A 16,267-nucleotide genomic window follows, 5' to 3' on the forward strand; every position below is an offset into this window, starting at 1 on the left:
GGATACTCCTCTTGCGGATCTTGCAGCATCGTTGATTTGGCATAATCAGGTGTCGTTGAAGGTCTCTATCTTTGCCTGGAGGTTGCTTCATGACAGATTACCAACTAAGTCCAATCTGGTTCATAGACGGGTTATTTCTTCAGAGGCTTATTTGTGTGTTTCAGAGTGTGGCTTAGTGGAGACATCGCGGCATTTGTTTTTATCTTGAAATATATATTCATCGTTATGGCCCCTAGTGCGTCATTGGTTGAGCATTACAGATGTCGACACTAATGTTATAGCCGCTCACTTTCTTCAATTCGTGCATTTAACATGTGGTGGCAGAGCAAAACGGTCATTCCTTCAGCTTATTTGACTATTGTGCGCTTGGGTCTTATGGAATGAGCGCAATAATAGGTTTTTCAATAATGTGGTAACCCCTATTCCCAGGTTGTTAGATAAAGTGAAATATATGTCTTTAGCCTGGAAGAAAGCCAAGAAGGCTGCCTTTAGGTTTGACACAGATAGGTGGTGTTCGAGCCCGTTTCAATGCTTGGGCATCACATAATGGTTTGTTTGGTGGTTGTGTAATTGAAACTTTGTTTCTTCGGTAATTCTTTTGGCACATCTTGTGCTAGAGGAGTTGCTTTTTGTGGTTAATATATATTCCATTTTTACTTGTTCAAAAAAAAAATTTCTTTTGAAAGATAAAAGAGTTTGTAATTAACTTTCAATAAATTATTTATATAGCACATGTATATATGTATACGTAATTATGCATCCCACGAAATGGAAGAGTGGTTGATTTAAAGTGTGAAAAATGAGTACAGAAATACACATCAATGATAGTTACTGGTTTGATTTTTCTTTTTTGAAGATATGTCCTGCCTTTATTTGCCCAATTGAAAGGATTACCTTCTGTAAGAAGATACGGACACATTTTAAACCATGAAGAGGAATTCTAATTCTAGGTCGTTTCTTCCATTAGATTCACCGTATACAACCATCACATATATATACACGCATTTATATAATTCAATTTTTTTATATATAAAGATTCTAATTCTAATTAAATGACGCATAGATAATTAATACTATAGCTAGTGTCAAACTTGTCAACTTAAGACATATGTATCCACTTGCAACTTGGTACTACACTCTTTACTTGCTCATATCGCCCTAGTCCTTACATTACAATGACATTAGCATGACCTTTTCCAACTCTATTTTCATTCAAACGCGTTCATATTCAGACAACCATAACATCACACGAAACCGGCCGTAGGATAAAAAATATTTTACTCTTTTGGACCGGCCGTAGGATAAAAAATATTTTACTCTTTTGGAATAAGCCAAATTTTCCCAACAAATGCATTTTTACATTAATTTATTCCTCTCTTCATCATTGACCAGATCCTTCTTTACATATATTTCATGTCAGCCCTTATATTAATCCCTCAAGTTTATAAAGTTTACAACAATTATGCTTATCTAGTCCTAATATCATTCATCACCCTCTCTAGCTAGCTGCAACTCCTCTATAGTCTATCAATACTATAATATTATTACTCCTCACACCCCTTTTTCTCCTCTAATCACAATTCAATTTTTATTATAGAACAATATGAATCAATTCCCAGACATTCCTACAGGAAGATCACCAAGAAGAGAACTTCAAGGTCCACGTCCTACACCTCTTAGAATACACAAAGACTCTCACAAAATCAAGAAACCACCATTGGCGCCGCAGCAGCAGCAACAACAACAATATCAACAACCGCGCCAACCAATTATAATCTACACCGTCTCCCCTAAGGTAATCCACACCACACCCGGTGACTTCATGAACCTCGTCCAACGTCTCACTGGATCCTCCTCCTCGTCCACCTCCTCGTCTTCATCATCAAATATTGATCCTTTCCGCGGGGATGGAACAATATCCCCCGCGGCGCGTTATGCCACCATGGAGAAAGCTATGTCTCCTTTAGGGAAAAAACAACAACAACAAATAGTAGCACCAATAACAAGTATTACTAGTGATGTAATAAGTGACATGGAAGGGATAGAACAAACACAATTGATGAATCATGGAGTAGAGAGAGGAAACATGATGTTTCAAGGGATTTTATCTCCGGGACCGGCTTCACTATCTCCAATTCCTTCTAATTTTTTCTCGCCACCATCTTCGGATCCAAACATGTTCAACAACTTCCTTCATGATTTAAGTCCTGCACTTCATAGTGGTAGAAATTTTATGGAAGGTGGTGCTAATTTCTTATTACCTAGTCCTTCTAATTTTGTTTCACCTATTACTCCTTCTATTGATTTATTCAACTATTTCTTAGGGTAATAAATAGCTCAGTTTGATTATATTTTTCGTTTCATATACAAATATTTTTAGATAGGGCATATGGTTTTTCTTACCTTGAGTTATTATTTTCTGGAGCTGGAATTTGGAAATAATTTAATTGAATTTATTTTTGGGCCATTTTGTTGCTCAAATTGTTTATGACCTTTACCGTTGACATAATTCTTTGTCATGTACTGTCCATTTGCAATATTGCAATTAATTTGTTAGTTGAAACATTGGCAATATACATTCAATTCCATTTTTAAATTATTGTATGATCAGAATCTCATCTGGCAAACCTTGATAATTGAAAGGTACCAAGACTTTTTTAAAGGTTTTACAGTCAGCATACTACAATAGGAGTATATAATTTATAGTAGTACATATGTGTGGCCGGCGTATTAGGTGTACCATTAATAGTATATGATATGATATGTAATTAATAGGGTTTGAAAAAGTAGGAAGACTTGAGAGTTTTTTGCTTTTTTGGATAAAGAAAATTGATATTTTAGTGCTATAAACTTGAAAGATAATTTTTCCAAAGAAGAAGAAAGAGCATAAAATTAAATAAACCAGTTGCAGTGGCTGAATCAAACAGCAGGAAGGAAGAGGTATAACCATAAACATGAAGATCAACAGTGGCAGAAAACCAGCACGAAGTAGCATATGACTGCCGAAAACCAGTGTTTTTTAACTAATAGTAATAGTACTAACAATCAAACAAAAAACCTCAAGAAAAAGTATAAAGATCCTAAAAAAAAAATTAACTACTCACAATTTTATGTTGCATGTGTCTTCTGTCTAATAAACAAATTTATCTATTTATAACAAAATTGTCATCTTGTATTTATTTTGTTTCCTCCATTTGAAGACGTGTGTAGTAAACAATGAAAGCAATTTTTTTATTTGTTTCATATAGAAATTCTAAAGGGCTAAATGGAACGGAATAAACTCAAGAAAACAAAGCAAATTCTAAAAATAAGTGTTGGCGTAAAAATCTTTGAGAAATTTTACTTCCAACAAATGAACTCGAAACATTAATATAGGATTTAAGTTAAATCCTTAAGGGGTTCTTTGTTGATAGATTCAAGGCCACAAGTCTTAATTTGTTTGTTGTTCTGGTGCAAGATATGTATTTTCGAATAAATGTGGAAATGTAAAGGTAAAAATGGAAGAAAAAAAAAAGCAAGAAATAAAAGAAAAAAGAGTGGATTTCAAAAACAAAGATAAAAAAGAAAAATTGTATTATAGTATTAATATAAGTAAGTTACATACATCGTTCGTTCAACAATAGTAAGATGTATTATTCTGCATGGATAGATGTGTTGTCTAGTATGCACATTTTTTAAATGAAAATAAACTCTTTTTGCATGGAGTTTGATTCTATTATTTATATAAAAGATAAATAAACTAACTCCTACAATGCATGAGTAAGGATGTCAATGAAGATTTGCCAGAACGGATCTCCGTGGGGATTCTCCGTTTAGGTCTCCATATTCGGGGAACTTTCCCCCGCAGGGACAGAGATGGGGAAGAATGTTCCCACGAAAGCACTTCGGGGATGAGGATCGTGGAAGTACCCCCACCTCCAACAAAAATACTATAATGTCGTTATTTAATATATAATTTTAATTTTATAGGTTGGTTTTTTGTCTTTTCATATAAACTTTTTTTGAAAAAAAAAATTAAATATAAGTAATTATTGAAATTAAAAAGGGTTAATTATGTTTCTAGTCCCTATAAAATAGCGACCTTGTAAGTTTAGTCCTTACTTAATTTTAATAGCATTTTTAGTCCCTAATTTTGTTTTTTTGCCCTGAGTATTAGTCCCTATTCAATTCAAATTTGTTTAATTTATGCTTAAACTCTTAAATTTTTGAACAATTTTTTGCAGACATGTTTAGAACATTACTAAAAGTTCCTCCGCAAAAAATTATCGCAAAATTTGATTTCTACATCCAGATTTTATTACTTTTTATCTTTAACTTTTGTCGTTTTAAAAAATTCATATTTAATTCATTTCATGTCTGAAAATTCTAAATTTTAGTAAACGAACCTTTCATAGTGTTCTAATCTTGTCTCAAAAAAATCGTTCAAAAATTTAAGAGTTTAAGGATAATTAATCAAACTTTGTTTTAGCAGGGACTAAAATTATAAGTAAATTTTTTTTATAGGGACTAAAAATGCTATTAAAATTAAGTAAGGACTAAACTTACAAGGTCGCTATTTTATAGGGACTAGAAACATAATTAACCCAATTAAAAATGTATAATTTTTTATCAATATGTTGTTAATTAAAATAACTATTGTGATTTATACCAAAAAAAGAAAAAATTACAATTCTAATGGGGATCTACGGGGACGGGGATGGGGAACATAATTCAACTACGTGACAAGGAACAGGGAAGTACCTCCGCTCTGTCCCATTGACATCCCTATGGATGAGTGGCATGGGTCTTCTAACTTTTTTGGAGTCTTCTTTTGCACGTTTCTTCATGTACTTTGAATTTTGAATGCTAAAAATCATGAAAAGTCACTAGAAAAGGCTTCTCTTATAATACACTTTGATATAACAGTTTTGAGAATTAGTTACATAGTTCAAATTTTGAATGCCCTTAAACTTTAGCTTTGAATCTCTTCACATTGTCTTCGAAATAATAGCCCTTCAAACTCTCACTTGAAGCAGAATTGTTTCTTTTGGTCTTCAAGGAAAATGAGCCTAATTTGCTAGGAAATGGTTATTCAAAATTTATGTGTAACAATATGTTAATTAGTGGATTTTTTTAATGAAAAGTTGTTGGTTTATGAGGGGAGTCGGGGATCGTCACATTTACTCAAGAACAATCAGATAAGTGAGTTTGACAACACATCTTTTCGAAAGTGAAATCTAAAAATAAAATAAGGGATTTGTTTTGCTGGAAAATTGTTAGGTAATGAGGGCAGCCCAGTGGATCATCACACTGGGTCAAGTTTATAGGTACGCCAACAACATTTCATTCAATGTAGGACTCTTAGTCACACATGAAACACCAACAATATCTCACTCAAGTTTGAGTTCATTCATTCTTATGGGCATCCTTAGACAAAAGTTTGTCCATCCATAAATACTTGCATCGCCATGAGAGGAGCATCGAGATCATCATATTGGACGAAAAAGTGAGTTTGACACAACCCAAAACTTTAAGATATTATGTCTATAGGTAATCTCACTTATAATGTGGTCAACATTCACTTTTCTATTAAATATGAGACTCTTACTCACACTTAAAACACCAACAAAAATAAGTTAATGGATAAAAATAATTTAGCTTTATTTTTACAAGTGCATCATATGTTATGGGATAAATTAATGTATATATGAACTTTTCTAGACGCCCTAGTTCTATATGGCTCCCAGCCAGATCCAGTCATCTACATTGTATTTTTTTCCCCTCATGTTCTACTTTCTCTCATCTTTTTGGTTTTTGGTGAGACAGCAACACAAGATAGAATCCAAGTTGCTCCCAATTTGATATTGAAATTTCTCAAATAGTTTCAAGACCTCACTTTTGTTCTGGTATTGGGAAAATGAAGGAATTTTACTCTCCTTCTAGAAATAAAAAGGACTAGTGTTTACTTTTACAACGTCAAAAAGAAGCATGTCTCTTTCCTTTACTACCCTAAGTGAGACGTTTAGACTTGGAGTCCCATGGTCAAAAGTTATAACACACAATCAAAATTGGTATACATTTGCGTATTTTATAATTTATTTGACAGCAAGATTAGGGAGCAGTTAGCGATCGAAAAATAAAGCAAGTTAAGTAAGTAAACACGACCATCAAAAGATGAAATTGACATTATCTTAATAATAAGTGCTTGAAAGAAGAAATAGATAATTAAAAGCAAATTGATGATTAAAAGAAGGTGTTAGATTTTGGTTGGCATCAATTAGAAACAGGTTGGATTCTAGATTCCCAAACTTTTTATATCTCAACCTGGTGACTTTTCAAATATTCTTCTCACGTTCCTTACAAAAAAATACTTTTCATATTAAAATTAAAGTATGTGATTCTTTTATGACATTAGAAGTGTGATTCTTTTATTTGTAACTTTATATTCTTATTAAATGCTGCATCAAAAAAAATATCTCTTAAAATACTCTATTATCTTGGTTATAAAAACTAGATTATACTGACTGGTTGAACAAGAAACTGATCTTTTTCTTTTTGACAATAGCTTGTCTGATCTTTTAAATTTATAAAATTTGAATTATTTCAAAACCAGTGAAAAACCAATAAAGAAAAGATCCAAAATTAATTAATGAAAACCAATTATAGTCAGCTTAATGGTCATTTTTTTAATTAAAAAATATTTGTCTAATCAAATAAAAATCCAATCATGAATTATAAAAATTCATATGCATGAGCTTCAATTCTTTGATTATTGACCTTTATATCTTACAAAACTCAATCATGCACAAAACATACAGTAAGTAACCTCCCTTGTCAAAAAAAAGAAAAGGAACTTAGGTCCCGATCGATCGATGGTCATGTTCCTCACTAAAAATAGACTAAAACCCAAAGAGAAAACTGTTTAAAAAACACCCTGGTGTAAAAGAATCACCTCTATAAAAGGGGTAAGCAATGGTGGTTATAGTATATTGTTTCAGTCTATTTTTAACGTGAACATCACCAACAAGACCTAAGTTTTGTCTTTTTATCATTTTATGTTAATTTGTATTTTTTACTATATTGCTCCTTGATATATACTGTATAATATTAAAAACATATTTAAACTATCACTAGTTCGATTGTAGTTGAACCATTGGTTGAGCAATTATTGGTTGTGTCCGATTTTGAAAATCAATGAATATGATATATGATGAGTGTTAACAACATACACACTTTAACATACATTTTTGATCGATTGGAATTCATACACATCTCATTTAATCATGTAAATTCTATATAAATTTAGTGAGACTTAGGTAAATTTTAACCAATAAAATAAAGTATAATGAAAAGTGTAAATTTTTTTGTTTGAAGCAATTGAAAAGTATATGTTAAGGAGTATGTGCTGTTAGACTTATATATATATATATATATATATATATATATATATATATATATATATATAGGGATTTGCTAGAACACACCCACTAGTTTTTATGTGGGAGTGTTTTAGCAAGTTACACCTTAAGGTGTATTTAACTACTTTTTAGTTATAACTTGCTAAAACACACCTTCTAAAAAATAAGTGGGTGTATCCTAGCAAATGCCTATAGGAGTTGCTAACATACACCCACTTATTTTTTAGAAGGTGTGTTTTAGCAACATTCACCTTAAAGTGTATTTAACAACTTTTTAGTTATATTTTTGCTAAAACACACCTTAATAAAATCTAGTGGGTGTATCATAGCAAACCCCATATATATATATATATATATATATATATATATATATATATATATATATATATATATATATATATATATATATATATATGCTGATGCAACCACCGATATTTTTGTCGACTAGTGAAAGTGAGATAAATTCTTTTTCTTTTTCAGTTTGATATATCCTTCTATCAGTCGCTCAGCAGTCTTTACCATCAATGTTGTGGGTCAAGCTATGGATTTAAGTCCATGATCGGTTTGAAACTTTGAATATCATGTATGATGGATCATAGCCAGATCTCATTTGTGGACTTATTTATTTATTTTTGTGCAGGACAATGGTCTTCTTGTGGAAGCATTGGAATTTTATGCTGCATATCTTTATTGGAAATTTTTCTTTATGTGTATGATAGATTGTTCCACCTTTAAAATAAGTTGATCGGAAGCTACTCTCTAATACTAAACAAAAAAAAATGATCGTATTTTCAAATAGATTTCATGTGATTGGAAGTTACGACCTCATAGATTTGAGGGATTTTTGGGCAAACCGAGAGTCCGCAGTGCAATTGCCTGTCTTTTTGCGTATATTTAATCTATCATTTTTTGGCTATCTTAATATTAGACTTTTTCAAGCCCTGTTTTTGGTCTCATTTGACACATGTCAATCTTTTAAGTCAACCACCTAAGAATCAGTGGTTCTCAAAGGTACACTCTTTTACCACTTATAGCATTGAAACTTAACAACCAATAACAAGGCTTGATTCAAATGTTGTAGCGGGAAAAAAAAGGCCCAAATAGACAAGGACAAAAGTTTGAGTCAAATGTTGTTGTTATGAGTCTCTCACCACACATACAGACAAAACGCAAGGCATCTTTTTTGAACCTGACCAGCTGACCTTTTTCAATCTCAAATCGAATCTGAACAAGCTGTCCTCAAAACCATTCATTTGCCTATTGTTTTTTCAAATTTCAAATGTGGCTTCTTCCTTTCTCTCCCTCTCTCTCAGACATGGTAACACTTCTTCCTCCTCTCCCTCACAAATTCAATTAAATAGGTCCATCTTCAAATTACTCATTTCATTCTTCCATCTTTTGTTTCTAGGTATTCATCGTTTTCAATTTCGAAATTAGGGTTTCAGAGTCATTTGGTTCGGTGTGGAATTTGGGTCATCTCTAAGAGCATGGCAAGACATGAGATTCTCGTGCAAGATTATAATTGTAGGTTCAAGCTTCAACTTCTTTTGCTTTGAATTCAAAATCCCATCTTTTTTCATTTTTGTAACTGAGTCTTATTTAAATTAAAATCCCATCTTTTTCTCATTTTTTATTGGCTGATAGATTTATATGATTGATTTTTTATGTTGTTATGTGCAGAATGTTAGGTTTGTGCTAACTTTTCTGGATCCAATTTTATTCGACACCATCAAACAATTTTTGCCAACAACTACAAAATGGTGGCGACGATAGAACAAGTTGAGCGATGAGCAATAATGGTAAGGCCCTGAGAAAATTTACAACTTGCTTCTTCATCCTATTCCATGATTTTATTGTTTTGTTGAGTGTTTTGTACTTTGTTCAGATTTTTCTTCTCAGTCACATCTAAGAATGTTGCCTTCCCAGTTGTTTACCTTTTTAGATTGCCGAACTACTTTGTTGTAGTTTTAATGATTTTCTTCTTATCGTTCCCATTTGTTTTATTTGTTTTATAGTTTGAGAGTTGGAAAACAGAACAACATTCAGAATATAGAATTTGCCAACAGTATCATGTGTTGTCTATGGGTATGTTTTTGTTAACAAAATCCCCTATTCATCCTTTATGTTCTATTCGCATGGTAAATACTGATGTGTAACTTTAGGCTGGTGCCATAGCTTAGGGTCCAATTCTCTTTCAATATGAAACAACTTATGAACATATTAAAGTTGCATGCAAATGAGTTATAATTTAAGGAACTTTTAATTTCTTTATTATCATGATTTTGTTCTATATATTAAAGTTGCATGAGCATCTTATCATCATCATCATCATCATAGATTTGTCTCTGGTATGTTTTTTGAAGCATTTTTCTTAAGGTGTCAGCAGTGGTGAGTATTATCTTCATCTTGAAACTAATTAGTGTGAAATTTGTTTTAACCTATTAACCTGTTGGTGTAATTCTGAAGCGCTAATATTCTCTGTGTCCTTATTAGCATGGAAAACTTTTGCATTGGTGTTATGAAGCACCAATATTTTGTATTAGCTGCCCTGCTGATGTAATTGTTCTGTGTTTCATTTGTTTCTGTAATTCCTTCTAAGTGATACTAAGCAACAATATTCCATCTTGACAGACCGCATGGCATCTAAGCATGGATTCAAAATCCTTAGTTTATACCTGCAGACTTACAACAACCCTAAATTGGTACAAGGTTTAGTTCTATGTTTTTTCTTTTTTGAGCAAGGTTTAGTTCTATGTTTAACACCCAGCTTATTCATGTCTTCTCTTTATTAGAGGATTGTAATTTAAAGTATGTTTTCCTTCTTTTTATGCTCAACACATGTGCACATGTAATAAAACAATGTAATATTTTAAAATTATTATGGTGGATGAGACCCGTGTTATAGTACTTTTCAATTTATTTTTTTCACTTAATTGTTTTTTAAGAGAGCAAAATTATCATTGGTGCTATATTATTTCACTGGATTCTTTTGTTTTACATTTGACTTGAGTGATATGTAAGGGGATTGTAATTGTAATGGTATGCTATTATCCCTATGTCAATGGTACTTTTTTCTTTTGAAGGATACAACGAGGTTATTTAAACAAATATAAATTATACAATCACTATTAGATCCTTATTACAGGTGGTTAAACGGGGCAAGAAGAGATATTTTTAGTTGAACAAGTATCTCCTAGAAAATTTGGAAGACTTGCAATTATTAAATAAGTAGATGATACACCCTTCAATTTTTTTTTAATACATATCAATCAAGTCAAATCTTTATACGTGACTATTTAATGTATGAGGACTTTATAAAGATAATACACGTGGCTAAACGGAAGTCAAGAGGATATATTTTTAAGTGAACAATTATCTCATCAAAAAGTAATAGAATTTGAAAATACGAAATTAGTACACAATTTCTCAATACCAAATTAGTACACAATTTCTCAATCCGCACTCCAAAAACACGTGGTGTTGTAAGATATATTATATAGTATAAAAATAAAATGGGTTAAAAACTTTCTTTGTTGGGTTAACATATTTTAATGTATTTGCATTAATACATATGTTATTTAATATTAATTGTATTTTATATTAACTATAAGTATAAAATGACGTGTATATTTATAATTAATTTTCTCCCGTGCGTTGCACGGGTGTAAATACTAGTTTTAGGACAATTATGACTCGATGCAACTTACTATAAATTGTTAACCCAGTTTTAAAATGAAAAAATAAAATAAAAAATATTGTCCAAAAATTGTGAAAAGAAAAAGTAATTGATACAAAATACGTATAGTTGGTTATATTGTATTTATATAATATGTTTTTACTTTTTATTTCTTTGAGGGGATAATATAGTTTTACTTGTTATGCGCAACTACATGGAGGTATGGGATCTAAAAATCTCGATGCTTTTAATCTTGCCATGCAAGGGTGGAAGTTGTTGAGCAAGTGATTTTCTAGAAGTACTTTGTAAATAGAGCATATGATTTGGTCACAATATCCCATTTTGGAACACAGCTTGGGTCACAATAGAGTTGTTAGATGGTGATAGTGACATGCCACCTTCGAACTTGAATCAAGTGTCTGCATCTTTGAGGGTGCCTCATTTGACGTGAGTTGGTGTGAAGGGGTGGAATATGGACACTCTCACCTCCCTCTATATTTGATCAACAGGTGGTGGATAAAATTGCTGGGCTGCTTCTTTTTGGTTTGGTCCGTGAGGATAGGGTGGTTTGGAAATTTACTACTTTTGGCAATTACTTAATGAAGAGTGTGTATCGGGTTAAGATCCTCTCCATTTGTAATTTGTTCCATTTGTTGCAATTTGGAGAGAGATAGACACACAAAAAATAAGTGGTGGGTCCTATCACTAAGTGGACCCCACCATTCTATCTCCAAATTGCAATAAATGGAACAAATTACAAATGGAGAGGATCTTTACCCTATTTTCAGCGTGTTTGGTATCACGTTTTTTCCACGGTGCACGCTTTCCAATGTCACTTTCACCGTGATTTTATGAAGCTGGAAATTCCAGCTTTTGCCAAAACGTGGTTTTTGTAGCTGTGCACCGGTATTCCAAACACATGCTTTGTATCACAAATGGTGAAATTTTAGTTTACATAATTGTGTTATTGAACAATGGCCTAAACATTCCTAAAAAAAAACAATATGGCCTAAACATCTAAAAATGTCATTACAAATATCAAAAGACTTACTTGAACCAATATGAGTTACAATGCTCATGCATATAAGTTTATGGTTAGTAGTTTTATCAATGGATTTTTATTCGTAAAGGTCATACAATGTCTACATAAGTCCAAGAATAGTATTTTTTTTTTTTTGAAGTTCAAGATTCTCATTCACTGAAAAACACCAGAATTAATTCAAGGGATGTCAACTCCATACCTGGGAATAAGACCCATCCAAGTTTTGGAGCCAACTATTTTCCCTTTCGGAATCAGTGCAATAAAAGTCTTGTTTATGTCCTCTGGGTCCCTAGAGTGGTTCAGAATATCCTTGACATGGGCCTTCACATCCCTGCCAACTATGTGCCAAAACTTCTGAAAGAAAAGCGTAGGCAGTCCATCTGGGCCTGGTGCTTTTAAAGGGTGCATCTGAAATATGGCATCTTCTATTTCTTTATCTATGAATGCAACTCCACACCAGTTTGTGTGTTCCGGGGTTAACTTTCCTTTGACAGTTTCACACGCTTCTTCTATATTGGAAGGAGAGGAAGTAGTGAAAATATCAGAGAAATAAGAGGTTAAAAGTCTATCCAGATGGTCATCACCTTTCCACCACACTCCATCATCATCTTTTAGCTTCTTAATCACATTTGTTTTCCTTCTCTGATCAGCCTTGCTGTGAAAAAATTTTGTGTTCTTATCCCCCGTCTTTCAACCAAACAGCCCGGCTCCTCTGCCTCCACAAGACCTCATCAGTTCTCAACAGGTTATCTCTTTGTTTCTCTAGCGTTTTGTAGGCTTGCATCGTCGCCGGCTCTGTGGACCACATGTTGTTGTCTTTGAGCAGCTCTTCCAGTCTCTTAATTTCTTTTCGAACATCCCCTGTTTTGTACTCCTTAAATGTCTCATCAATTGATTGAACAGCCTGTAGTTTTCCTGTGCATTGAGTTGGTGATCTGCGCCAAGCTTCTTTAATTAAATCCTCACATCTATCATCCTTCGCCCAAGCCTCTTCAAATCTAAACAGATGCACTCTTTTGCGCTGGTCATCATTAGAGCAGGCCTCTAACTCAAACAATAGAGGGGCGTGATCTGATCCATTCTTAGGAAGGTGAACAACTTTGATTGGAGAGAAACGATTGATGAAAGCTTCAGTTGCCATCCCTCTATCAAGACTGCATTGGATATTGGCATCACTCATTCTGCCATTTGACCAAGTAAAAGGATATCCTTCGAATCTGAGATCATTCAGCCCACATAATTCCACAGCATGCCTTCCATGACTCATTTGCCCCATTGTTCTGTCGTTTCCCCCAATCTTTTCGTTTGCAGAGAGAACATCATTAAAATCCCCCAAACAAAGCCATCTTTCCCCCACGTTTCTATGACGTTGTTGAATGAGTTGCATGGTCTTCCACTTGTTATGTTCTTCTGGGAAGCCATAGACTCCAATAAGAAACCAATTCTGTCCATCTTCCTCATCTTCGATTTGGCCTTCAATATGATTCAAAGAATGAGAAGAAATAGTGACATTCAGGGAATTCCTCCAAAACAGCGCAAGTCCCCCTGCTCTTTCCTTACCTGAACCACTACAGTCCACAAACTGCCCAGAGTTGAAACCACATTTAAACTTTAAACCTTCCATCTCAGTAACTTTCAGTCGAGTCTCCATTAAGAAGACTAAAGTGGGATTTTCTAACCGGATGAGCCTTAACAAGGCTCGAACTGCCCGAGGGTTCCCCAACCCTCGGCAGTTCCAACTTATGATTTTCATTGGGGTAGGAGGTGTTGGTCATCCAACACCCCCTCTGGTTTCTTTGCATTGTCCCCTTTTGATGACATCCTCCTCTTTGGTTCCCCTCTACATAGTTCCATAGGGTCATCTTCCTCAGTTGCTGTAGCAACTAGAAGTCTCTTCCCTAACTCTGCTGCCAAAGGCTCTGCACCTGCACCCTTCTTCACCCCCTTCTTTCTGGCCCACTTCTTAGTTTTAATTAGACTGTTCTTTGGCTTAGTGTGTGAGCCCTTATCAAACTTCCCAATCTCAGCACCTGAAATTGCTACCGTGCTCAACGATTCGGCTACGCATTCCACGTCAGCTTGACTCTCTCCTTTCTTTTTCCTAGAGCCTTCCACTAGACAACGCTCAGCTGTGTCTGGTTCCACCCTTTGTTCAACTTCGAAACTTATCTCCTTGTCTTTTGTGGCTTCTTTACTCGTCCCTGATGCTGAGAAAAGGCTCTTGCTGCAAGACCCTGTGTTGGTGTCCTTTTAACCTCTCCTGTGATCTTTGGTAGTGAAGAAGCTCTCAGCCATTTGCCAAAAGGGAGTTCCTTCTCTTCTATGTCTTCAAACTCAGTCTCCTCTTTCCCCTCCATCTCTTTGCAATCCTTGATTTGGTGCCCCAGTTTCCCACAAACAAAACAAAACGTAGGCAGCCGTTCATATTTGAAGTAGATTTGAAGGTTTTTACCTTGGTATTTGATCACCGTGCCTCTCTTAAGCGGTTTCCTCAGATCTATTGTAGCTTTGACCCGAAGAAAACTACCAAGTCTGTTGCTCTCTTTCCCATTTACCTCGACAAACTTACCGAGTAGATTACCCCAGCTTTTCTGCCATTTCATTTGACCTGAGCTTCAACGGCGGCTCATAGATCCTAGCCCAGAACTCCCCAGTGTTCATTTCTATGTCAGATGGTTGTTCCTCACCGGAGATCCGCTTCAGGATGACTATGTTCCGGTCAAAGGACCACGGCCCGTTTCTGATTACACTCTCTAGATCCCGTTTCGAGGAGAACCGGAATAGGAACAGATTCTTGCTGAGATCTTGAACTTCAACCGAACTCTTCAGCCGCCAAGCATTCACTATCACCTGCTTGAAAATCCGACAGTTGAAGTGGTCAGTGGTCCATAGCTTCCCTACCAGTGCGTTTTCAAAGATGTCTCCACTGCATTCCTCTACACCGTCCGCCTCAAAGCCTTCTTCTTCCTCCTCCTTCGTAAGAACCAACTTCTTCCAGCTTTCCATAATGCTAACAAACAAGTCACAAACACCACAAAAAGAGATACAATCTAGCAGATCTAGTGGATAGAACCCATATGAGATGAGTGTTGATCACAGGTAAAGAACCTGGTTGCGTTCTACCACAGATCCAAAGAAAAAACTTGGGATTTGGGAGGGGGTTCACGATAAGTTTAGATAGAGAAAGTCTGACCTCTCTCTAGAAAACACGTGGGTCTACAACTCCTTCTTAACCCATAAGTCCAAGAATAGTAAATATATATAAACATAGCTCGTTATAAAAGTAATTATAATATAAATTTGTGGTTAGTAGTTCTATCAATGGATTTTTATTCGTAAAGGTCATACAATGTCCACATAAGTCCAAGGATAGTAAATACATATAAACATAGCTCATTATAAAAGTAATTATATTTAATCATAAGTATATTTATAACACAAATGTATAAACATAAAAAAAAATTACTTCCTCCGGTCTTATTTATAAGAAACATTTGACTTTTTTGATGCATTGTATAAATAATGTATTTGGTCTATATTTTAGACAAAATACATTAATTACACAATGAATCTAAAAAGTCAACTTTTTCTTATAAATAGATCGAAGGGAGTACTTAATAGCAATATTGATATCACACTTGTACTTTCTATTTATGACCTCAATATTGAATGTTGGTGAAACAAATGTAATTGCATGCTAAAAATATGCTATCAAGCCTGCATGCAATATCATGGTGGATACTTCAAGCCTGCATGTTACTAGGGATTGGCACTTAGTTTAGAAGTTGAAGTTCCAACCTAAAAGTGAAAAATCTTCTTTGATGTATCTGCATATATTGTGTGCCAAATAGATCTTGACTTCAAGACAAATGAGTAGTTTGTCTTACAACATGTGCCTTATGTGACCAAGATAGGAAGAAAATATGCATCTCATCATCTCGTGCGAGGAGAGTGTCTCTTGTTGGCAGGTTGATGGCCTACTGGGATGACTTACATACGTTGCTTCTGTAGTATAATTTACTCAAGGACTCCGTGCGTATGGTTCTTCGAACTTTTAAGTATGGCTTTAGTGGCTCAATTTAGTCTTCTTCTTTGGAGCATTTGGAAAAGTCACAACATTCAAATATGGGAGAACATCAAGCGAGGTGGACG

The 16,267-nt window shown here is 34.3% G+C and overlaps 2 protein-coding genes, 1 long non-coding RNA gene and 1 pseudogene across 4 annotated transcripts; 2 read left to right on the top strand and 2 right to left on the bottom strand.

Moving 5' to 3' along the window:
* The first annotated feature begins 1,314 nt into the window (after positions 1 to 1,314).
* On the top strand, positions 1,315 to 2,488 carry LOC146941264 (VQ motif-containing protein). Its single transcript, XM_085755029.1, has one exon. The coding sequence runs from the start codon at positions 1,604 to 1,606 to the stop codon at positions 2,327 to 2,329; it is 726 nt and encodes a 241-aa protein (XP_085611155.1). The 5' UTR covers positions 1,315 to 1,603; the 3' UTR covers positions 2,330 to 2,488.
* A 5,823-nt stretch (positions 2,489 to 8,311) lies between these two features.
* On the top strand, positions 8,312 to 10,312 carry LOC146941265 (uncharacterized). Of its 2 annotated transcripts, XR_015033520.1 has the most exons (5): positions 8,318 to 8,715; positions 8,806 to 8,925; positions 9,078 to 9,196; positions 9,413 to 9,482; positions 10,029 to 10,312. It is a non-coding gene; the product is annotated as an uncharacterized LOC146941265 (long non-coding RNA). The 2 variants fall into 2 exon arrangements; XR_015033519.1 differs by having other exon boundaries at positions 8,312 to 8,715; positions 9,413 to 10,312.
* Positions 10,313 to 12,292: 1,980 nt separating this feature from the next.
* On the bottom strand, positions 12,293 to 13,766 carry LOC146941266 (uncharacterized). Its single transcript, XM_085749934.1, has 2 exons — positions 12,843 to 13,766; positions 12,293 to 12,757 (listed from the first exon to the last, which is right to left on the bottom strand). The coding sequence occupies exons 1-2, from the start codon at positions 13,764 to 13,766 to the stop codon at positions 12,293 to 12,295; spliced, it is 1,389 nt and encodes a 462-aa protein (XP_085606060.1).
* A 98-nt stretch (positions 13,767 to 13,864) lies between these two features.
* LOC146941267 (uncharacterized) lies at positions 13,865 to 15,121 on the bottom strand (annotated as a pseudogene).
* Positions 15,122 to 16,267: the final 1,146 nt, after the last annotated feature.

This window comes from Medicago sativa, chromosome 3 (assembly GCF_051527215.1).
Source record: "Medicago sativa cultivar Bolivia chromosome 3, Bolivia_mono, whole genome shotgun sequence".
Lineage (NCBI taxonomy): Eukaryota > Viridiplantae > Streptophyta > Magnoliopsida > Fabales > Fabaceae > Medicago > Medicago sativa.